The 24,257-nt window shown below is 34.1% G+C and overlaps 1 protein-coding gene across 1 annotated transcript; it reads right to left on the reverse strand.

Moving 5' to 3' along the window:
• Positions 1–220: 220 nt before the first annotated feature.
• Positions 221–21,064, reverse strand: LOC120335590 (F-box only protein 11-like). Its single transcript, XM_039403126.2, has 19 exons — positions 20,836–21,064; positions 18,725–18,916; positions 18,160–18,304; positions 17,856–17,985; positions 16,557–16,625; positions 16,018–16,147; positions 15,283–15,389; positions 14,593–14,716; positions 13,868–13,974; positions 11,771–11,908; positions 11,044–11,187; positions 10,449–10,608; positions 9,582–9,676; positions 8,867–9,075; positions 8,147–8,367; positions 7,323–7,541; positions 6,501–6,609; positions 3,329–3,427; positions 221–2,951 (listed from the first exon to the last, which is right to left on the reverse strand). Exons 1-19 carry the CDS (start codon positions 20,939–20,941, stop codon positions 2,822–2,824), a joined length of 2,634 nt encoding a protein of 877 aa, XP_039259060.2. The 5' UTR covers positions 20,942–21,064; the 3' UTR covers positions 221–2,821.
• Positions 21,065–24,257: the final 3,193 nt, after the last annotated feature.

Below are 24,257 nucleotides of genomic sequence, written 5' to 3' on the forward strand. Positions count from 1 at the left end.
AATTTTATTCAGATTTTCCTTATTTTAGTTACTATATATTACGAGGTCGGGGACTGTGTGTGTTACCCAAGTGAATACACCCTGTGTCCATCATTGTAATCAGTCCCTTCACACAACTTGATGTAAAGTAGGCGAACAAAATTAGTTACTTCCATATCGGTACACTTACTTCTGGAGCACCCAGTTGCCTGCCCAGATCAAAACAACAAACACACATGAATTGCATTATCACTTCAGTTTTTTACAAATCAAGAAGAAAAGACTTCAATTGGGAGTATCATTGATCGTCCATTCCAAGGAAATAATGATAAATAAATATAAAACTCATATCTGCAAAAGATTTGCAATTTGGTGGTACAGATAAAGAAGACCAACTTATTTAAGCACTTTAAATAATCAATAAAATAGTTCAATGGTGCCATACAAGTGATTTTCTTTTAGGCACTGATTATTAACGAGCCCTCTCTTCGTCTCTTGGTTTAATTAAGCACATTGAACAGGTGGATCAAGGAGACTATAGCCCTGGCCTAAAAGCACGTTAAATTTCAGTCAATAGCATGCTTGTTTATGCAAAAAGGTTACCATTAATTGTTGCATAAGGATATACAAGTATAATCCAATTAGAAAACACACCACGGACTCTCATCGTAGAACAGTTGTTGTTTTGTTATTCTTATTTGGAAAATGAATGTTCCCTACGATGTCGTAATTCTTACAAGAAAGAGTGAAATAATTGGAACATAGGATGTTATGGCCTCAACCAAAGTGATGATACTCATTCAGTCATCAATTGAACAATATTTTGCTGATTTAACCAGACTAGAGATGAGGATGAACCTAGCGCAAAACATTTGGCCAATTTTATTCAATACAATGTTAATATGTAACCTCTAATATAGTTGCTCCAGTATATTTGGGTAATACCAAGACAACCTAAAAAAATAAAGTAAAAATAGATGGATTTGCATGTTTGTATTAGGACAACCATTATGTGGTTATAGCAGGTGATCACATTCAATTCAAACAAGGCAGGCTTCACAGCTCTGGTGTAAACATGCAAATGCACGAGTATGAACTGATTTAAATATTTGCGCTCCTATTTTGGGCCCCCCAATTCACACTGCGCACTATTGACAACAAAAAAGTGAATATTCGATTGACAAATTCATCAGTATTAGCCCTGGATTGAATCGTGCCAATAAAACAAATAGACTTTACAAGCAGCAGAAAGAAAGCAGTTGGATGTTAACTGACAGCAGAAGAAATATTCAATTGCTAAACACTCAATTCATTGTAAGTTGTAACATAAGGTAATAACCAGATAAAATATGAAGATTGGACTGGCAGTACTGCATGGTTTTCATTGGGAATGTCTTGCAACCTACCATTATCCAACATGGTAACGGACAAGGATTTTTGCCAACAGAAAATCGATAGCATTATACTGGATTGTTATTAAGGCAGAAAAATTCATTATAACTGAACTAGAATGTTGTAAATGAGGTTGCTAGTACTTAGTAGTATGCATGCTACTATATTACATTAATAATAGAAACAAAAAGAAAAAGTAGAAATGAGTGAAAAATAAATATCGCTAATAATACATTGTGGAATTGAAAAAAAAAATATTAAGAACGAGAAATAAAAAATTGAGAAAAAAAAGGACAAACGCACCAAAGGTTAGCAGTAACATCACCAATATATCATCCCCGATCGAACATGGGCTACTGATAATATGATCAATATAGATCAACAAAAGAAATAACCAAACTCGATAGAACATGTCTCACAATATACTGTTTAAACAAAAAAGAAAATACATTGGAAAACTATAGTAATAGTAAACAATGATCTCATCAAAAGTGCAAAAAAGAATTAAAAATATTTGGTTGAGCCAGAGATGGAAAATAACAATTTTTTATTGGCAAATAATAAAGCCCTGGTTACAATAGCATGAAGAGAATAGAAATATCGTAAATCATTGCCAGAAATGCTTTTTCAATAAATTCTATGTATATTCAACTAATCACTAGACATGCTTTCAATCTTATAACAGTACAGCTCTGAAGACAAATTCATTGATTCTATTTTACCACAATCGCATATCCAGCTAAAATAGAAATAGACAGAAAACAATACCGTAATTCCAATACCCAAGATGGTGTAATAAATTTAATTATATTAGGCAATACAAAGAGAACTTTAACTATGAGTCGCTAACAGGAATGTTGTGAAAATACTAAAATTTAGGGTACTCCTGTAGTATGCGAACCAAGATGTCGGAAATTGGAAACGTAGTATGTGTACCAGGTTAGGCTATAATTTTATTCAAATTTTCCTTATCGTAGTTCTATCACGAGTTCGGAGACTAGCCAAGCCTACCGTAGTATTTGTACCTGAAATTATAGCCTAACCCTAACCTGGTTCACATACTACGGGAGTACCCAATTTAGTAGTAACCAATATTTGCTGTTAAATTTACTTTGTTGATGATGGTTTTATGGTTAAACCACGCTGGTAATTTAAAAATTACTAGAGGAAGCAGCATTTCATGACTGTTCATATAAATAAATTCCGGATTCCGGTAATCATAATTTTAAAGAATTACTGAAAAATTCAATTTCAACTTATTTTTCAATAAATGGGAACACTGAAAATCGTAAAATAAGACCCATCACCTAAAAAATTATAAAAAAACAACAGAAAAACTGAGCCCGGATTAAATTAGGGCTACCTAAACAATGGAATACCCACGGAAAGTCTTTAAATAGAAATATGTAAAACTGTTGTGTACAGATACTTGTGTTGGTTTCCAATATCATTAAGCTTGCCTGTTTGTGTTTGACTCAGTGGGAGGTGCTGAATCGTACAAAGTATCTGTGTCATGAGTTGGCTCTCCTGCTAAGCAACAAGTTCCACTGAGTGTTCCAGCGCCACAATCACAAAAAAATCTGAAATAAATATATATATTCTCAATTCAGTTTGAAGTGACATAAAACAACCTATTTTGTAGTGAATATTATCAATAGGAATTTAATATTGTAAAGGTTTCAATTTGAACAAAATTCACTAGTTATATTCTTGAAACATTGTTTTTTTCGAGATTCTGGAAAAGATGTTGATTTTGGGAAACTTGTATCTTTGAAAAAAAATCAATCGTAGAATGTGACAACTTAAATAACCAACTTAAAATAAGTGTAACATTAAATTCGAGAATGGTTGAAAATCATTGAAAATTTTGGTAATTATGACATCACAACAACGCTTTCACCACTAGGCCACCAGACCCCGTTCTTATATTTATAAATACACTTATGAGATAACAAACCTGTCATGGCGAATAAATTCAACAACATGATCATGGTGACATTTCCTGATACAATTAATACAAATTGCATTTCTATCTGTTGTGTTGCAAGTATGACACCTGTAAATAAAAACATTGTTCAAGTAAGAGATGGATTAATAAATAGGCAAAGAGGTAATGGATTTAAATATATTTACATCCGCTGTTAACTACCAAATGCTCCTTTAGTCATGAAAAAGATAATTCCCATAAGTACGAACAAGTCGAACATAAGATTATTTTATTGAAATAAATTTTGCGCATCCTGTAGGAAAAGCTACTATGTTCACTTTACCCTGCAACAAGGTATACACTATACAAGTGGTTCCCAAACTATGGGTCGCGACCCACTGGTGGGTCGAAAATGGATTCTTAGTGGGTCGTGAAAAGATGTAGAAAGTTTTGATTAGTTATACTGGTTATTAGGATCGGTGGCGACTCGAATACCGGTACGTAAATCTTCAAAGAAAACAAAAGAAATTAAATTGAATTTAAATTCTAATCTGTGAAAGTTTCTTTTTTACGATCTGTTTCCCCGAAATTTAGACAGGATTTAGATTTATTTTCTTTTGAAGAATAACACAATGTCTTTTTTTGGAAGAGGTCTTTTGAGTTCATTTATCAAAAATAAAATTACATTGTAGAAAATCACGAGATTTTTTAATAAACATTATATAAAAACCTACATCTATTGTTTTTATTTCTATTTCCTATACAAAAATCAAGTGACATATATATATCATAATTATGATTGTGAGTTGTGACATCACACAATCTTGAATAGTGGTGTGATCTTCACCTTTCCTCAGGTCATTGAACCTTTCCTCTCCCACACATTTTAAATTTATTGGACACGTCAGTGTACATAACGATCGTTTCAATATCAGGTTGTTGTTATTGTTATTATTCTTTGGCATTGTCATTAAAAAAATTGCTTTTCTCTTCGAATACTGGACCAATTGCTTTGAAATTGGACTTCAAGAGATTCGTTTTTTATGTGTCAGAATTAGAGCTCGACCGATATCACTTTTTGTCACCGATACCGATAACGATATATCGGCCAACTAGTGACCGATAACCGATATTGACATACCGATATCTACAACTCGAACCCGCAGTAAATACAAATAGAAAGAAACATTCAGTTTCATTCAATCAAATGTTTATGTTGAAAAATAAAGCAGTCCTACACAGTGCTTGCATCATTAATAAAAGTTTCGCAGCAAATAATAAAAACATACATTAATGCACAAGAGAAAAAAGGCAGTGAGTAAAAAGCTTATATAGGTCCATTTTGATCCATACAGTAGTAGGTGGGAGTAACCTTGCACATAATTTACGGATTTACGGAATTGTTTGGAGTTACGGAAGGGAAGTTACGAATTACGTAAAGTCGTAATTATTGGTCGAGCGCTTTCGCGTTTGAAACGTGCTCCTTCCAAGCAGTCAATTCCGTCGATTGTTAGAAATCAAAGTTTAACAAGTAGAAGAAGTTAGAGTTCCGGTATTCGCAGCCGTTTTGAGCCGGCATGACGCGTTGCCACCCCGTTTGAGCGTTTGGTTTCACGGTCAAAACGATATTATTATAAGCGTTATCACCGTAACGCAATTAGCACCGACAGACTTTTTTGTCTTCACGATTTGGTATCTTTTTTATTTGGCGCTGATAATGATAAATAGGAATGTGTGATAGTTGATTGTAATTCCGGAAGGCGTATTTTTCTTTCTCTCCGTGAAACAGACATGAAACGAATTTTACCGCCGCTATAAGCGCTCAAAAGGAGAGGAGGCTAGGCTACTTTCTTTTCCCGACTCAATCACTTTTATTAATACAAATCACAGCGCATTAAAAAACAAAATAGCATTTATTAGCATTAATTTACAACAAGTTACGGGTAAGAATTTATCGCTGGCTAAATAATTATTATTTGATTTAAATTTATCGCAAATAATGTTATAACATTTAGGCCGCGAAATGATTTGATATAAAATGGAGCTTGGTAATCGGAATATCGTCAATAATTCAGCATCAATAATTATTATAAAATGCTAACTAGGTAGCAAAGTCGGATAATGTAAAAAACGGAGCAATAACAAGTCTTCGTCGCGAGGCAAGCGCAGGTATAATCAAACGAGAAAATACGCTTGTCGTTGATTAATAACTTAGAAACCCGAAATTTTTATTCAATACGAAAGTCGGTTTTAAAAAAGGCAACTATCGTTTCATAAATATCCGTATACCATTATCTGTAATGATAAAATTGATCGCATAAAATTGGGACGGTTAATTTGCGAACGTGGTAAAGGAAAATCAAAGCAAACACAATTAAACAAGATAAAAATCAGAATAAATTTAATTTGAATTCACTCCTTGGTATTTGTCTTTAACATCTGTCGCCGGCGTGTAGTACTGTCGGTAATATGAAAACCAAACTTCGATGTCCCATTCGGAAAAGAAGTGGATTCGAATGGTTTTTATGATAGGTTTAAACGTGTGAAAAAATATCGCAATTACGGGGTCACTACGTAATCAATTTTTCCGTAATTACGGAATTGATTTTTGTCGATTACGTGCAAGCCTAGTGGGGACGCAAGATATTCGAAGGCGAGGATTTTGCGCCGCACGAAGAGAGAAATATAGAAGAGAACTCTCTGTTCATTGAAAGGCAAAATGAGAGAAGCGTAAAAAAGGAAAACGCTCGGCCGCAGATATTTCCCGGGGAAAAATACTCATTTTTTAGAACGTGGAAAAGCGACCAACGCTGATATATATCGGCCAGATATATCGGCCGGTTGGGCCGATATGATATATCGGCAAACACGCAATATCGGCCCGATATATCGGTTGGCCGATATATCGGTCGAGCTCTAGTCAGAATGAAAAATAGCGACGCCTTGTGACGTGTACATATATTTGAGCACAGCTCTCTTGTTTTAAGGGTAGGGTTTGATTAAAATCATTTTTAAAATTCTAATTAGGTCTTATTTTCAGGCCAGGTCTTATTTGCAAGGAAACACAGGAGTTTTACGATGATTAGCCATTGCTGTGTTCTGTGGCATGTCATAAAAAGTTAAATGGGTCGCCATAAGCTGTGGTAATAAATAGTGGGTCGCAACTCTAAAAAGTTTGGGAACCACTGCACTATACACATACCTGTAAAAGTCATGCATAGGATAACTTGTGTAACTTGAAATTTTATAAAGACATTGGCCATGTTTAACTGCTTTTTCAATCGCATTCTGGTTGCTGAAAACTTTGTTTTCTGAAAAATAATAGTTTACAGGTTATACAAGTAACAACTCAAACCTGCCCTTACAGATTGGCATAATCTGTTAAAAAAAGAATATATATCATTAATTTTCATTTAGCAATGTGGATCTGTCACTTTTATCACCGATGACTTATTGCTAAGGGAAATTTTGATTCATTGCTGCATAAAATAAGTTTCTCAATCTATCAATAATACCAAACATTTTTGAAGCAAGTCAGAAGCACTGTCTTAAAAGCCAAAAACACTCGAATAAGTATGAACCACTAAGAAGAATGAAATGTTTTTTTTTCGCTCAACAAAATGTAAATTTCGGCGACTGCCGCATTGAGTAAGCGCTAATAACACACTTGCCATCACACCTCTGAATACCCTATTCGGAAATCGCAGGTTTGAATAGCTTAAGAGATAATCATGTGCGAGAGGATTACAGGACACTTTGTCATCGTATTGGTCAAATACCGCTAACTATTATGCTTATTAACTATTCCTGCTTGGAGTGTTAACTGGACAAGAGGCCGTGTTTCGCCATATGATTAAGCCGTTTATTCGAATCTTCTCTTCCTCGAGATAAATATGAAATTATTATTTTATCAACAGCAAAACGGACTTCGCTCAGACAATCAATGTCAGGACAGTACCTCATAACACCACTCCCATATTTATAGGAAATATATGTATATTTAAAAAAAAGTAACACTAAATACCTTTGAGTACTGCAGAAATACTAGTGGCAAGAAAAATTCCCCCGAACTTATTGTTGAATACTTGGTTGCGTTCTAGAAGAGCTGTGGCAGAATTTGTGATTTCAACTCCGGCAGCAAATCCATCGAATATTCGATTTCTTCGCAGGACAGGTTGACTGTTCGTACTAATCAAAACTCCTGCTTGGGCATTTCGGAAAATCTCATTTTCTTCTAAAATACCTGTGAATGATTATTTCCTTTGTTAATAATCAATACAAATAATGATAAGTGATATATATATGCTTTATTAAATCATACATTAAATGAGCATAATGGAATTGTGCCTTTTGGGAATTCTGTTTATTGCAGAAGAATTAAGATATACGTTTATCAAATTAAATTTTATAAAATTTGATAATGTACAACATGATATACACAGCAAGAAATGAGAAAAAAAGATAAATACAGCTCGAATAAAACTTACAAGACTAAAATTTTCCTAATTAGTTAGCATTGAGCATTCTATGTAACGAGTGGAGATGGGCAATGCACTTATAGACAATCTTCAATTGTATTGCGCTAAGCAGAAGAAATTTCAAAATCCAACAAGATAGTCAAAATTACGCAGATCAACTTTTGAAGTGGCACAAACTCGTTTTTCACTCGAAATAGAATTTTCGTATTTTATCCTATAATTACTGGCGTTTTTTTTTTAAATTCATTTGTGACAACAATAACCTATATTAACTAATTAGTTGGTAATCAACGATCCTTCTCCATGATGAGAGTTGGAAATACACGGAAAAAAAATCAATTTGAATTGTTATATTGTTAAGAAAACATACCTCTTCCTCCATTAAAAATACATATTCCTCCGTCCCTTCCATCATGAATTTTATTATTTCGCATTGTTGGATTGCTATCAGTTTTAATCCATACCCCTGCCATTGCATTATCAAATATTTCGTTATGTTCAATAACTCCAAGACCAGAATTATAGACGAGAATTCCACCATTTTGTCCACCCCAGATTTTATTCCTCTTTATTGTAGGATTACTGCCAGTTCTAGTACAAAAAAATCATTTTGAATATGCATAAAAAAACGCCCTCCAACATGGATATCACTAATACAAAAGAGACAAAGATAGAAATAGCGATATTCTGTAAATTAAATTATTTGAGACTGAGATGAACTGAGATGAAACTCATAATTCGATTTTCAAAAATTCCAAAATAGTTTCACAAATTCAGATTGTACTAAAAAAGATAGTTTATTTTACTTCCCCAGAGAAAATTGCAAATATACAATGATTTTAATTACTCTTTCATTTCCTATAGTTTTTGGAAATCAAATGTATGACTTTTTTGTTACAATGTGTTATTTTTTCAAAAAGCCCATTAAATTAATAAACCTAAATAACTTTATGGCAAAAAAAGTTTCGGTACTCGAATAATTCAGTAGTTGTACACCAATCCTGAACAAATTATGTTTGACTAGAGAGGTATCATTGTATAATTGAGTCATCCGCGTATTTGGTACATTTTTGGACATTTCTGATCTTACCTTATTTGCACTCCAGAGTACATATGATTGTAAATATCATTGTCTTCCAATATTCCATGTCCGTTGTCATAGAAATAAACTCCAACTTGTTTTCCTGAGTGAATTCGATTTCTTCGTAACGTTGGAGAAGAGCCGGTCGTAACCCAGACTCCAGCTAATGTGTTGGCATAAATTTCATTTTCTTCGATAATACCTTGGCCTCGTTCGTGCTGCAAAAAAGTGATTCATGAAAGTAAAATGAATTTTGCTCAGAAGTGAAGAAATCTAATCTGACTGTAATGTATTTTACGATATATTCGGATAATTCGGCAAAGTTACAAGTTGAAGTTGGTAACGAATAACGATGGGTTAGCAGTTGGGGAACTGAACATACCGTGCAAAAGTTGAATGGTACCAATGCGAACAGCATTATCTTAACTGTGAATCACATATACAATGATTAACCATCTAAATATTTTTCACATTTATAGTTACCTAATACTTCATACAAACATGAAAATCCTTTTAGGTCAAATTTTTCACATTTAGTTTCTGCTATTAATTTAGGTGTTTTGAGTCCCGCTTTCACGAAACTGCATTTCGGATGATATTTCATGGTAGTGGTACATCATACCAAAAACCTCAATGGCTATGGACTCGAGCTCAGTTACGAGACAAAAAATGAAGCTCTGGAGTTGTGATTTCAAACCAGCATTAAGAATAATAGTGTACTTACGACATAAATCCCACCATGTTGGCCATCATGAATTTTATTATGTCTTACTATCGGACTGCTGTTTGTTCGAATCTGTATACCAGCAAGAGCATTACCTGTAAAAATACAGATAATGGTATATTGTATATATATCCAACCTTGAGAATTCCAGAAAGCTTCAAGGCCTATTGTACCTACCAACTAATCAAAAAATTTGTGAATATAAGAAAATACAGTAATACATAAAACCCTAAAATTGATAAAATTATCATTTTGATCACAACACTTGAGAATAGCGAAAAATATATGGTCCCTGTCACTATTCAATGGCTTTTCGCAACCCAAGGACTATAATCATACCCAAAGAAAAAAGTGGATTCTGATTACAACAAAATACCACAAATTTTGCAGCATTTTCATAAATTTGAGGCCAGAATAGTATTACTGAATTATTCCAACAACTAGTTTTATGGGGGTGCTTTAACTCTGATAACGGATCTAAATAAGCAGCGATTGATACATTGATTGATAGCTGTACTAATTTTTGGATGACCAAAGTATTTGATGTTTGTCATTGCCCCTCCAATGTCAGATATATTTCATGGCATGAACAGGAGATCTTTAACTTGCGATGTCAATTTAGTTATATCCTACGGCCTAACCCTGACATGGGCGGACTACGTCCTTATAATAGCTCAAGGAATTTGATGAAATTGCAATTTTAATTTTAAATGTTTTCTACTTTTGCTTTGATAACACTGTAAATATTGTTCATAAAATGTAACTTTCTACGTCACACTTACATGGCCCGCCCGCTCTAGATGGGCAAGATTTTGGCCCCCCCCTTGATCTAACCACTAGACTAGGTTCATTTATCAAACAGCATACCATAAATGTTATTTTTCTCAATGAGTCCCTTTCCGTCACCGAATACATAGACACCACCTTGATGACCATTGAAAATATCGTTTCCTCTGATGGTCGGATCACTGTTAGATGTCACCCAAACACCAGCAAACTGGTTGTTGTAGATTTTATTGTCAATAAACTAGAGAGGAAAAATGGATGAGAATATAAAGCATTTGTAAGACATCAGAATTACGTGAATTTCACGAGAAATAGAGTAAAACTGAGATTTCAGGTGCAAAAAGGAACATAATAAAATTGAAAAAAATAATCTTAGGGACTTTATTATATGACACGTATTCACGCACTTTGTCCCAAACGAGGTCCTGTACAACAGCCACTGAAATCTAACGATATGTGAGAAGGTATTATTTTAGGTGAGGTGGTTGGCATGAAATTTAAAACCAAGATGTACGTGTAACCAGCGACCTGAAAAAACTTCGGCCAAACATCTTTTACAAACTAAGAAAAAGTTTTGAGCCTACATTATAGATGAATCATACTGTCATGGCAAGTCCATTTATGGTTCATGCATAATCAGGTTCGATTCAAACTCAATGATGATCTATATTCCCACCTGTCCTCGACCCCGAGCATGGACGTATATTCCTCCTGTATGTCCGTGATGTATCGAACAATTAACAACAGTGGGATTGGCTCCCGCTTTCACTTCAAAACCAGCAATTCTATTGTGATGGATATCACATTTTTCAAAGTAACCCTGAAAATATATAAAACAAGATATTGGAAAAAGAAATACAGAAAGAAAGTCGTCCAGGCTGGGGAGCCGGGAAAATTTTAGTGGCTCCTCCTCCTAGTCATTTAATTATTTTTCCACATAAATATCTCCTAATACTTAATATTAATACTAAAATAAAAAACCTATCCTTTACGTCTTGAATTTTTTCTTCAATTTCTAATATTAATTTTAGTAGTTTAGGTAAATTTGTATAATCAAAAGTTTGAAGTTAAATGTTAAAATCCTAAATCATGGTTCTAAGTCCAACTGCTGTGAAACCGCACTTTGGCCGAGGAGCAGAAGAAGTATCTCTATAACAATCTTTAAAGGTACTCCCATAATTTTATTTCGATTTTCCTTATTTTAGTTCTATTACGAGTCGTCTGTCTTTGTTAGCCAAGTAAATGTACCCCTTGCCCATAGGCTTCAGTCCCTTTACAAAACTTGATGTAAAGTAGGCGAACAAAATTAGATACCTCCTTATTCGTACACACACTTCTGAAGCGCCTCTTTAAATCCTATGATAAAAATTTAGTAAACAAAAAACAAATAAAAAAATACTCACTGAGCCATGATCAAATGTGAATACTCCAACATCTCTACCATGGTGAACGTGGCATCTTCTTATGATAGGTTTGGCATGATCTTTGACCCAGATGCCAGCCAGAGCATTATTGTTGATTTCACAATCTTCATAAAGACCCTGAATTGAAAGGTTTCGTCAGATTAATCACACACTTCGAAATCAAGAGAGAATGGCTCAAACATATGGTTGCGAAATGACTAATATGGTGGCAATACAATGCCAGCACTAGGGCTGTCCAAGCGAACAGAATATTCGAATTGAATCACAAATTATTCAAATCGTTTTCCAGCTAATTTGTGAATCGGTGTAATAAAGTACTGGTATATAAAGCGGAAAAAGCACCAAATGTTGTATGAAGTTAGTAAAAACAGCCAAATTTGGGGTCAAAATTCTGGGTCCATGGTAGGACTAAAGAGACAGACAGTCTCCGAACTCGTAATAGAACTAAAATAAGGAAAATCCGGATAAAATCATGGCCTAAACCTAACCTGGTACACATACTATGGAAGTACCTAAAATTCATAGCCATCTATCGACTACTTCCTTCTTTAGGTACTGAAAATTAGAAATTGTTTGATCGCTTGTGGAAAAAGAGATTTTTTGCAATAACGTCAAAAACAATTTAGCAAAACAACTTTGGAACGGAAGACAGTAAATTTATTAAACACTAGTTATCTAGTATATCAGAACGTATTCATGCTATTTCAACAACTATTATCTATAGTTTATTATTTTTAAACCTTAAATTGATCCGCATTTTTTAAATCACTAAATTATTTAGTTAAATTAATGCATTATAAATTTTCGCATGACCGCCAGCTTTAATTTTACAAAAAAAAGAAATCGATTCTGGTGCTGAGACACAGTGTTAAAAACATGGACATTGATTAAATAGCAAAATTATTTTAATCATTAGAAGCTCAAATAAATTTTTTGTCAATCTAACTATCATTTTCAGTTAGATTGGATCTTTTTGTACATTTCTTCGCTAATCATACATAAACTAAACAAACTCGTATTTGGAACTCCAAAATCCAAGTTGTATCAAATTTGAGATAATGTGTTTTGCTGTCACATATTAGCATGTAAAGTTCGTCCTTGGCAAAATATATTTCTACAAAATCATTATCCATGAATATTTCACGAACATTGACATGGGATTTTGCAAGAGAAGAAAAAAATTCACTATTACTAAATAAATTGATTACGGCTGCCTAGTGCCTAAAGTTTTTTAAGTCAAAATAATATAAGATGCTTAACAATGTTGCGAAAATTTTTATTTTTCATTTTTATTTTTTTACTGAAAATATAGTGATATCACGATTTTCATACAAAAAAATTTACAAATGTGAGATTTCAGTAATTTATACCCATTATTGAAATTTTATAAGCATTGAAAAATCCATGAATAATGGTTTTCATCACTGGCCTAATTGTGTGCATTTCAAGTTAAAGAGTTCAGGTTTGACACCCAATTAGATTTTACTGTGTTAGCATCACAAGTTACACATCTTAGGTTCAAATCCTGTACTATCAGGTAGTTATTAATGATAAACTGAAAAAATTTCTAAAAATAGCTTACACATATCATTTAATATCAGTGAATACTTGATCAGGGCGTTGTTCAGAGCAATGGATGTGAATATGAGTTGCATGATAAAATGTTACAACGAGGCCTACACTATCAAAAAATGTTGTGAAAAATTTGATAGGTTGCAACTAGGGCTGCCCGAGCGAAGCGAATATTTCGAATTGGATCGAATCGCAAATTATTCAAATCGTTTTCTGGTTAATTTGCAAATCGGTGAAATAAAGTATACAGAGCGGAGAAGGCCTCACAATCACCTTTGCACAGCGTTTTTTACCGGGCAAGAGTGGAGACACCGGGGATTTTTTATTGTACGATAGAAACAGAATTAGGATTGCGCAATAATATTTGACTATTCGATTCGAGAAAAATATTCGATTTGATTTGAATCAAAAAATACAGATTTTGGACAGCTCTAGCTGCAACAATATGGTCATTACTTGCTTGTATGGTTCAGGGAAAAAATTTAAAAATAAAAATTGTCTCACCTCAGCATTGTCCGTTATATACAAGCCTACGTTTTCACAATCGCTTATGTTGACATGTCGGAATGTTGGACAGGCACCGTGGCCCGTAACACATACTGCACTTCCCACTGCGTAATAATTAAATATTAGTCTGATAAAAAGATAAAAAAGTTTAAAAGAAAAAATTATTTGTCTTTGCAAAAGTCCAACAAAAAAAAAATTATTTGTCTGTGCAAAAGTAGCAAATAGTTTAGGGTCAGAAACAGGTGTGGCAAAAACGAAGTCAAGTAATATTACTGAAACATATTTAAAATAAGATTTTCGAATATGGAATACCGGTATACAATATGGACCATGTTCCATGAAGAAGATATAATGTAAATAAATTTAAAAAACAAAGATTAGAATGTTTCACTGTATGTTAAGTTTTAAGAAATTAAATGGAGGTTTAAGACTTCAGTTGCCTGTTATGATAATTGACCTAATTTTAATATCAAGAATAGAAAATATCGAATACCCGGATATCCTTGCATTTGAGCCGAGTTTAAAACTCAAAAAAACCTAATTCCAATAGCTACAACTTGTATGCCGTGTTACGATTTGTAGGGTCGGCTTATATGCAAATTTTTATAAATTCATCGTTTTGGGGCTGATTTTACGGAGGTCGGCTTATATGAAAGGATATACGGTAGTTAATTTTAGATAGATTTAAATGTTCATTTTAGACTGCTCATGGTTCTTCTTACCTGTTGAAATACACCTTATATAACAATGATCAATGATTGGTGAACAATTTGGTCCAATTTTCATGCAATATTTTCCTTCATCAGTTGTGTGTGAGACTGAGTTGGGATCATCAGGAAGATATAACTAGAAAAGAAATAGGCAGATTCAGAATATTGTTGAGTTTATAGAGTAGATATGGCACATAGAGTCCAGCAGTATTAGTGGGGTCAAGGGTCATGATAGTGTCTCTTTTTTTCTAATTGTAAGTGTTTATTTTGTTTCCAGGGAGTTGCTACTTCGTACGACTATTCCTCTTAATAGCTGCTACTGCTATATATTCATATGTAAATACAGATACCGGAGAGAATTCAAATGAATTCAAAATTAGTAAGTAAATTTGTGAATTCTCAAAACAATTTTAAATATTTCATGATTGTTTTTGCATTCCACAGACAGACTAACTACAGCATAATTAAATTCTTGACGACAAAAGGAAAACTAATATGGTTTTTGAAAATTCGTCCAAACTATTCTGCACTTTCGAACTTAATCCCCAGACATTGATTTGTGTGAATTTTTATAAGATAACTCTACATATTTGACATTCAGACACATAATGGATTCAGGATAGTAAATTATATAGTCTTGATCTCTTCGCTTGAATCCTATTTCTAAGGTTTACAAAAACTAGCCAAGTTTTTTTTTCCTACCCTTATGGTCATGTATCCGACATAAGCATCATCTGATCCATCCATGAATACAAAAGTTGATGTGTGAGTGTTTTCAACTATTACATGAGACACAATTTTGTCAGGAGCTGGAAGAATTGAATAAGTTAATATTAATATAACGGAAACAGGCAGTAACTAGAATATTTATTATATCACAATTTTGAACAGCTCTAAAAAAAGATCTATGAGCGGTGTTCACAGATTACCATTGACATTCCAAGAGCTCCTAAAACTATAAGGATAAGATTTACATATTTAACCTGGAGGACGAGGAAAGTCAATAAGATGACCCAATCATATGGCAAACCACGGCCTCTTGTCCGGTTACCAGTCCAAAATGGGTATAAGACTGGTTAACCTGTTTTCGGGAGCGTGGACTTGATTGTGGAAGAAACCGTGACCAACCAGCAGTTACGTGAAACACCCTACACCTTTCGCACATAACTATACCCACATGGGATTCGAACCTGGGAACACACACAGGCGGTGACGAGCATATCCCTAACGCTTAGCCAGATGCGCCACACCGCCGCTGTGCATTAAACAGTACTGATGGATATGAGATTTGAAGCACTTCAAGTCAACATTATCGGGAAAACAGCCATAAAGTTTCAAATTCCACATAACTAAATAAATATAAGTTTCTTCCATCTGATGGGTGTTAGCAGTTTTGGCTCTATTACTATATAAATACTCAAGGAAAAATGTGCATACCTGCTCCAATGATTGTAACTGGATGTTCAATAAATATCCATTCATCTGTGTATATTCCGGAGTGTACGAGGATTAATTTATTCTGAGTGATATCTATTACATTACAGGCGTCATCAATGGAAAAATGGTACTAAAAACACACAAAAACAAAAAGTGATAATATTTTGTAACTGTGGTAAAGAAAATAATGTTTAAGTAATGAAGTTTTTCTATAATTAAGATAATTAATTAATACAAGATTTTGCGAGTTGTTTTGAACAAATAGAAGATCGACTAACAACATGTTAGAAGTAAAGCGGATTTGGTGTTGTAGAATACAAAATACTGTCCCACAATACCGGTACATATAAATAAAAACTCTGAACAGTTGTGGTATACCTTAACACATTGTAACATTTTTTAACATGAGATTCCACTCAGTTTATTATACAAACCAAACCGAATTTCTAAAAATAATCTATTTTTAATTAAAAAATGCTTAAGCCTATCTATTTTGGTATTGGAATGTTGAACACAGCAAGAATAGAAAGAATGTCTACCTTCATGTTTTTTCTTTTTCTTAATCTTGATCCTCCTATTGGCTCAGGTACAACATGAACACCTTTGTGCTGAAATATTGAGTAATACAAATTAGATAAACAGGAGATAATTTAATAGAAACATTAAAATTGATAAAACAACATTAGACTTATTGGTATTGACACTCTTCAAATATTTGGCAGGTAGATGAGCGAAACTATTTTAGTCAAACAAAGCGTGGCTGTTCAATACTCTAAATTCCGGTTGTATAAATATTAATAAATATAATATTATTCGGAATAGTCTTTGGTAATATAAATAGGAGTTGAAACAAATCTAACATATTCAATATTGTTCTCTTCTATACTGGGCAGAAAAATCATATACGGCTATTAGATTCATCCAGTTGCTAAAATAAATAATGAAAAGGGATCGAGGCTTGAGCTCCTTCAAACTCAGGGCTGTGAAGTCAGAATCGGAAGCAAATTCGAAAATTTGAAACCTGTAAAATTGTGAGGTTAAAATTTCAGACTTCTAATACTGCAAAATCAAAATTTGAAAAAATAAATAAATAAATCATTAAGTCGACAAAGATTCTCAACAGAAAATCCCGGAGTCGGAATCAAAATTGTAGTCAACCAGAAGTAGGAGTGGTTATTTTGAATGGTACTGTGCTTGAGGTCTGATGACAATTTCTCTCAACTATTAAGTCCTGTTTAAATTCTTGTCTAGACCAATTAAATCAGGGGTGTGCAACAGGCGGCCCACATGCCACGACCCGAGCCGCCGAGCCATTGTAATCATTATGTATAGAACACATCAGCGTCGGAAAATCCTCTGCGACTTTTCCATCAGTTTTTTGCTGTTCCGAAGAAGATCAACACTCAGATTTTTCATCATCAGCATAAAATCCTAATCAGACAGTTTATTTAAAAAAGCGCTCACATGAGTAAAAATACATAATGATTTTTTAAATGTCGCTGCGTTAAATATTTCGCAGTTTTGCCCAGTGCCTTCATTACTGGAAGGCCAAGACTACAATCTACTCTCTTGCTTTTCCAGAAGCAGTCTTCTTGTCACTAATGTTTTATTCGTTGTGTACATGGAGGAACTAATTTATTTGTGTGGCCCAGCAAGATGTCTGGAGTTGGTTTCATGGCCCACTGGCAAAAAATGTTGCACACCCCTGAACTAAATCTTAACACCTATACAAATATTAGTTCTCATTTTTCAGTACACCCCTATTCAATCATATATAATATTTAATGAACTGAGCATGTGGCAGTAGGGTTAATCACCATATTAATGACATTTCTTACCAATTGTCGGAAACTGTCCTTCCATGGGTTGTGTCCATCATATTCTTCTGGATTGACTTGGTAAAATTTCTTTTCCGATGGGTGCATCATCGGCCATGTGTATTCAAATACTTCTTGATATAAATGTTTCCTGAAAATAATGTTCGAAGATTGATCGAAACATGAATAAAAAACTAAAACACTATAAAATTTCAAAAATGGCATTTGAGTTTTTCATTTCAAATTTTTTTCCATTTCTCAACTTTATTGGATGACATTAATACGATTTTCTGATATTCAGAAAGTCTGTGGGAAATAAACTTACCATAACACTGTATCGTTAGCCAGGATGCTGAATCTTTTACAAACTTGTGCAAGGGAACAGAGGTCTGATTCAATCAAATATGAAAAAATTTGCAAGAGAACCTCATCAGGTAATATACGAAGTAAAAATGGTCCTCCTGCAGGTGCTGGAAAATGGATAAGCAGTTTATAACAGGAATGAAGTCCTGATAGAAATATTAGATAATAGAATAAACAAAAGGGCTTACGGAGCTCAAGTTTAGCATTTTTCTGTCAGTATTTGTGTCATAGTAGCTGAATTCCTTAGTTATTAATCAAGATTAACCCTTCCAAAAGTGGGAGTAGGAATCAAATTTTCAACAAAATTTTAAAGCTATTGAAACAAGACTTCTTTTTGAATCCCTGATTAGAAGTTTTTTAAACGAACGTAGAAGTCAAGATTATTGCTGGTGTCAGTATTCGAGTATTCTGAGGCAGGAAATATTATATTGAACTCAGAAGCCACAAAATTTCTATGGAAGAATGCAGCCAAATTTGCCCCAATATTCATAACATGACATCATTGAGTATTGATATATCATCCTTACCTTTGGCTTGAGTAGCCTTTTTCAAGGCATTCTTTTTTGCTCTTTTGGCTCGAGTTTGCATATATCCTTGATCACTGCTATCTTGAAAGACATCACTCTCCGATTCTCTCTTGCTCGTTCTCCTTGATGATCGACGAAATAGCGATGGCTCCCTCCTTTTGGTACTTTGACTTGGTTGGTCTGTTTCTGCAGCTTCAAAAAGAAGAAAATATTTTCATATGTCATAACAGGCATATGTGCTTAACGATATACATAACTGGGATAACTCATTTCTATAAAGTAGTCCTTCAAATGTACACCGGATTTTTTGAGTTTTAGAGCGATCAATATATCCTTCAACATAGCATATCTCTCAGCAGCAACTCAACAGTAACACTGACACATAACGATATATAGAGATAGAATTAAGACAATATATTTCAACATAAACGAAAACCAATGTGCTAGCTACTCAATTAGTCACTCCGACAAATTTTAGGTTTGTTCTATAATTTCCTAATAACCTAGAAAACTAATGTCATAAAAAATCAGATTTTGGATTAAATGCGCCTATTAAATTACACTGAAAAATGTTTTGGAAAAATGTAAAAAAAGTTTACCACACACTGATTTTGCCACTTAGATAGTGGACTATATATATAATTAATGGACACTTGTTTCACATTTACAATGTGGCCTAATGAGTAATGATGTTGTGATGTGTTGAGTGTATCTTTCCTTAACCCTTTCCATGCGATTTTTATTTTTTAATAAATAATCGTATTTGCTACGCCGATTTTATGCATTTGTACCCCCACAACTAATCGATCGACTAACGAAAAACTAATGATCCTCTGCTGCCCACTGACGGCTCGTTGGGAAGCTTATTTAAAGAGCTTGCAATTGGCGATTAAAAAAAAAAGATTTTTCAAAAGTGGTGGTCTGAGTCACAAACCGGATAGGAAAAAGGCATTTTTTTTTTCTTGGGAGTTGAAACTTTATACCGTGATAAAAAATAGAAATATTCGCTAAATCCTTTACTGTTGCCGCTTCGTGGTTGGCAAACAATAGCATAATATTGCTGTAGCAATTTCGTGATCTAACTCAAAATATTTTGGTAGACGGAAGGGATAATATGTCTTCTATTACCACCCAAAATACACCCAAATTTGCATAAATTTCAAAAACACTCCCTCGTTCCGCCGCAAATAAAATTCCCGTCGTAAACGAAAGCGAGATTTACCGTCGCTTATGTTAATCTCGAAGAAGACTTCTTATCAATAAACTAAAACCCGGAAAAACTAGACCAACAGTTTGCGACCCATTGCTAAATAAAACAGTGAAGTACATCAACGTACCCGCCGCAAGCTAGCGAGTTTTGTCGTGGGTACGTATACGTGCCCACCGCACGGAAAGGGTTAATGGGATTTTAATTACGGTACAAAACGCATAACGCTAATGAATAAAATTACAATTTAGGTAAAACAGTTATTCCCAACATGTGGTATGCAAAGGTCTTCCATGTGGTACACGAGTACATTCTGTTCATTCTCAATCGAAGAGAGTTCCTAATTAATGCGGTACTTTTTTCGAGCCTTCGTGGTAAGGAATGTCTTTTTTTGCTATTTACCATTGTGACGTCATAGAATGTGTAGGTTGGATGCGCGAGTCGCGGGCGCTGTATGGTACTGGTAGCCATTAGCCATCGCATTGAATAAGTTGACTTTTGTTGTTATTTCATTATGTTGATCTTCATGTGACTGATGGTGAGAAAACAATTACATGCACCCAATCAACCTTGGCCGATGTGGCCTAGTTTAATAGAATTTGTTATATCACGCATAGACTAAATATGTCATTATGACATCACAAACAGTGGGAAATTTTGACCGCCTTCAGCATGCGTTACTTATGTAGGTGATACATGCCCTGCGAAAAATCTGGAAATGGTACGTGAGCAGATAAAGGTTGGGAAACACTGAGGTAAATTATGAATAAAACCTTATAAATATTTTAAATATTTTTTATACTGCAATAACGTAACATTTCAAAAACGTAACATTTACAATTATTACTAGTATATATTCTATTACTTTGAGAAATATCAAAATTCAAACTTAATCGTGAATTACCATTTTGTTCCTGTTTCAGATCTGACTGGGATGTAGATGCACCAGAAGACAGTCGACTACTGCTCCTTGTCTTTCTCACATAATTTCGAAAATTTTTTGATGGCATTTTTACAAATTTATTGCTCTGCACCTCTATTGCTTTATTAAAACAGCAATCAATCACCTGTGTGCTTTTATGATACTATTTCATCATACTGTGATAACTACACTTTATACTGTTATACAACCAGCTAAAAAATATGAAAATTTAAAAGACATGGTTAATTGTTAGTTAAATTTAAAAACTCAATTTTACTGAATTGACTAGAATTTAGATACCTTCTAAATCTAGTACCTTTGATTCCATGAACATTTTCAAGTTATCCCCCGACTATTAGTCTATGACTAAGAAGCCTCATCATTGGTAGCACATTCATCCATTTTGAATAAATTTTGAAAACAAAATTTTTTTTGCTCATTTTATAATTTTTCTATTTTCATATCTGGTTGATAAAGATATATATTTTTGAAAATGTATCCAAATAATGCTGAATGCATTGATAATGATTAATAGACCCTCTGTCTAAACAAAATAATTTTCTTAGAGAGCTATCATACTGTCATAGGCTATGTTTGCAGATTTGTGGGGCATGAGGGATAACTTGAAAAGGTCCGATTTCAATTGAAATTTGTGTATATTTTCATCAAAAACAACTAATACTGTTGAGTAAAAAAGCTCCACACCAGGGTCGTCCAACCCGTTGCCCGCGGGCTACCGTAAAAGCAGGTAACTTCGGATGGTTTATAACTTCGGATGAAATTTTTAATCGTTCTTATCTCGACTAATTTGCGTCATATTGCGCTTATGACAGTTTCTATAGCGAGGAATTATATATCTAAATCTGTTATCATATTCAATTGCGCAGTTTAATTTATTTTATGATTAAAAAAATCATGTTTTAGCATAAAATTGACACTCCGTTTTCGAGCGGCTCAAATCGTGATTTCTACTGATGCTAACTTCGTCAAAATAGCATCATTCGATAGAGGGCGTTATCAATGTATATAGAAAATTAGACTGATCGCGAGATGTCGTATGAGACCCGATAAAAAATTAAAATTTGAATAATTTTTTTTATCACAATAATAGCATCTGACGCAAACGTTGAACTTGATGTCACCCTCACGTCGCTCACTTCGAGGACGACGTCACGTTGCGTCGCCGTTACAGGTTTGACGCCAGACATTCGGGCGCCGACGAGTTGGCGTAGATTTGAAAATAACAACGATATTTTGTTCGATTGATCAATATCGGCAAAATATACGCATCAACCATTTTCTGTGGATCGTAAATTCATGGCGTCAAATGCTGGAGATGTAATTCAATTAAATTTATTAAAAATGGCAATTAATGAAAAGCATATCCATTCGATTTGACGATTTCAAATTTCTCCATTTGGTACGGCAACATGGTTCAAAATAGAAAAATTGTGAGCAGTCGAGAAATATTTCGTAAATATAAAAATATATAACCAGCGATAAATAACAACAATCATTGCTGCAAGTGAGTTCCGTTTTGTGAATTTAACGAAAGTAATTTTAATAAAGTTGCCAATTGCCAAATCGGTGTTTTGTCGTGATTTATGCACGGCCGACATTTAAATAGGTCAATTTAATAAAGAGTGCTGTCATGTGCATGCTCAATAATATATATTGTGCGACTATACATGGTGTGACTGTGGAGTGTAAAAAACGCTATCAAAACATCATAGACTATAACTAAATCGACTATGACCGGTGAATATTCGGATCTAATGTTACGATAAGAGAAAATAAAACGAGACATTTTAGTATAAAATCAACTTAAAAGTGCCGCGCCGGAAATCCCACGGTCGACATTATCATCGTCGCTCGCGACGTGGATTGAACATCTGGCATTTACGCAACGACGTAAATCGTGTTTTGTCCTCACGCACACACTTTTCGCTCTAGTTGCGGTGACGCAGGGAGTGGATACACCCATCCGAAGTTAGATATTTATTTGCGTCGTTACAGATCACAGAAAATGAGACAATTAAGACAGAAAAAATGATCCGATCATCGAGAAAATTATATGTAGATGCAGAGAATTACATCAATGTAATATATTTCAAGTTTGACGCGAATCGGACAACAAACGGCAGAGTTATTGATTAAAATATAGTGAAATCATCCGAAGTTAGCTGCTTTTACGGTACATGTCAGCATGTGGTTTCCGATCACAATCGGAACAGTTTTTTTAAAGTGTTATACATATGAACAGTACCGTACATCAGTACATGGACTTGTGCAGCCCACTTTATGATACACCGTAATGTCTTCTGCATGCTCAGAAGTTGAACATACAGGGTCAGATATACTGACATACAGAGAGATCTTATGGTCAGGTGGTTTCATTTTATATATACAAAATGTAGCCTATGGATCGGATCGCTCCTCCCATATTCCCCTGGAACCTGATGATTTATTATTATTCGGTACCCAGTCTAGACTGATTACCCGTATGCGCAGTACCGTACCGGTAGCGTACCGTACCTACCGTACCGCAGTTTTTTTACCGTATGTTTACTTTCTGCCTTGACTGCTTAATTAATTCAACAGCGCTTCTCAACCTCAATATATCAAACGGATGACCGTAGCTGGGCAAGTGATTAATTGAATCGCCCTTTCGTCGCTCTACCCCTCGGAATAAATCAGCTACAATATAAAATTAAATCATAAAAATGATCTAGAGACTTCCTAACATACACAGACCGCTGTGAAGCTAGTAGAATTTGACCTTTGTGTGCGGCGAGGCGAAAAGGTTAAAATTCTTGGCAGAATTATAGGCGTGTCATTATTTACAACTGAAAAAATGTAGACAGGTAAAATTAACATAACAAAAAAGGAAAGTTATTTATTAAATATAACTAAAATTACCATTTACAAAGCAAAAGCATTAATTGCTTGGTAAAATAAGCATAATAAATAGTTAGCAACTAATTTTTTATAAATATCCCGTGTCGATTATGCCTTTATTCATCAAAATTACGTAAAGCGAAAACGGGTTAAATTTTGCAATTTTCAAATATTAATAGGAATATCTTCCGCTCAAGAGGCACGCGATTTTATAATTTCATATCGAAGTAGAATATTTTAGGTTTATCACACACTTTGAACCTAAAACTACTCGAACTTAAAAAATGGAGTACTCCCTTGTTGAAGATACCCCTATTACTCGAAATTACGTGAAACGTAAAAATTGTAAATTTTCAAATATTAATAGAAATATGTTCCGCTCAAGAGGCACGCGATTTTATAATTTCATATCAAAGTAGAATATATTAAGTTTATCACACACATTGAACCTAAAACTACTCGAACTTAGAAAAGGGAGTACTTCCCTGTTGAAGATACCCCTTTTC

The sequence above is a fragment of the Styela clava genome, chromosome 2 (genome assembly GCF_964204865.1).
Source record: "Styela clava chromosome 2, kaStyClav1.hap1.2, whole genome shotgun sequence".
Classification (NCBI taxonomy): Eukaryota; Metazoa; Chordata; class Ascidiacea; order Stolidobranchia; family Styelidae; genus Styela; species Styela clava.

Bases quoted from the DNA above. Each gene is read 5' to 3' on its own strand.
- LOC120335590 (XM_039403126.2), bottom strand. From the start codon at position 20,941: ATGCCATCAAAAAATTTTCGAAATTATGTGAGAAAGACAAGGAGCAGT. The intron at 11,188-11,770 runs GTGAGTATTTTT...ATATATTTTCAG, and splicing joins TCACATTTGATCATGGCTCA to GGTTACTTTGAAAAATGTGA. The intron at 9,677-10,448 runs GTATGCTGTTTG...GTATTTTTACAG, and splicing joins TGAGAAAAATAACATTTATG to GTAATGCTCTTGCTGGTATA.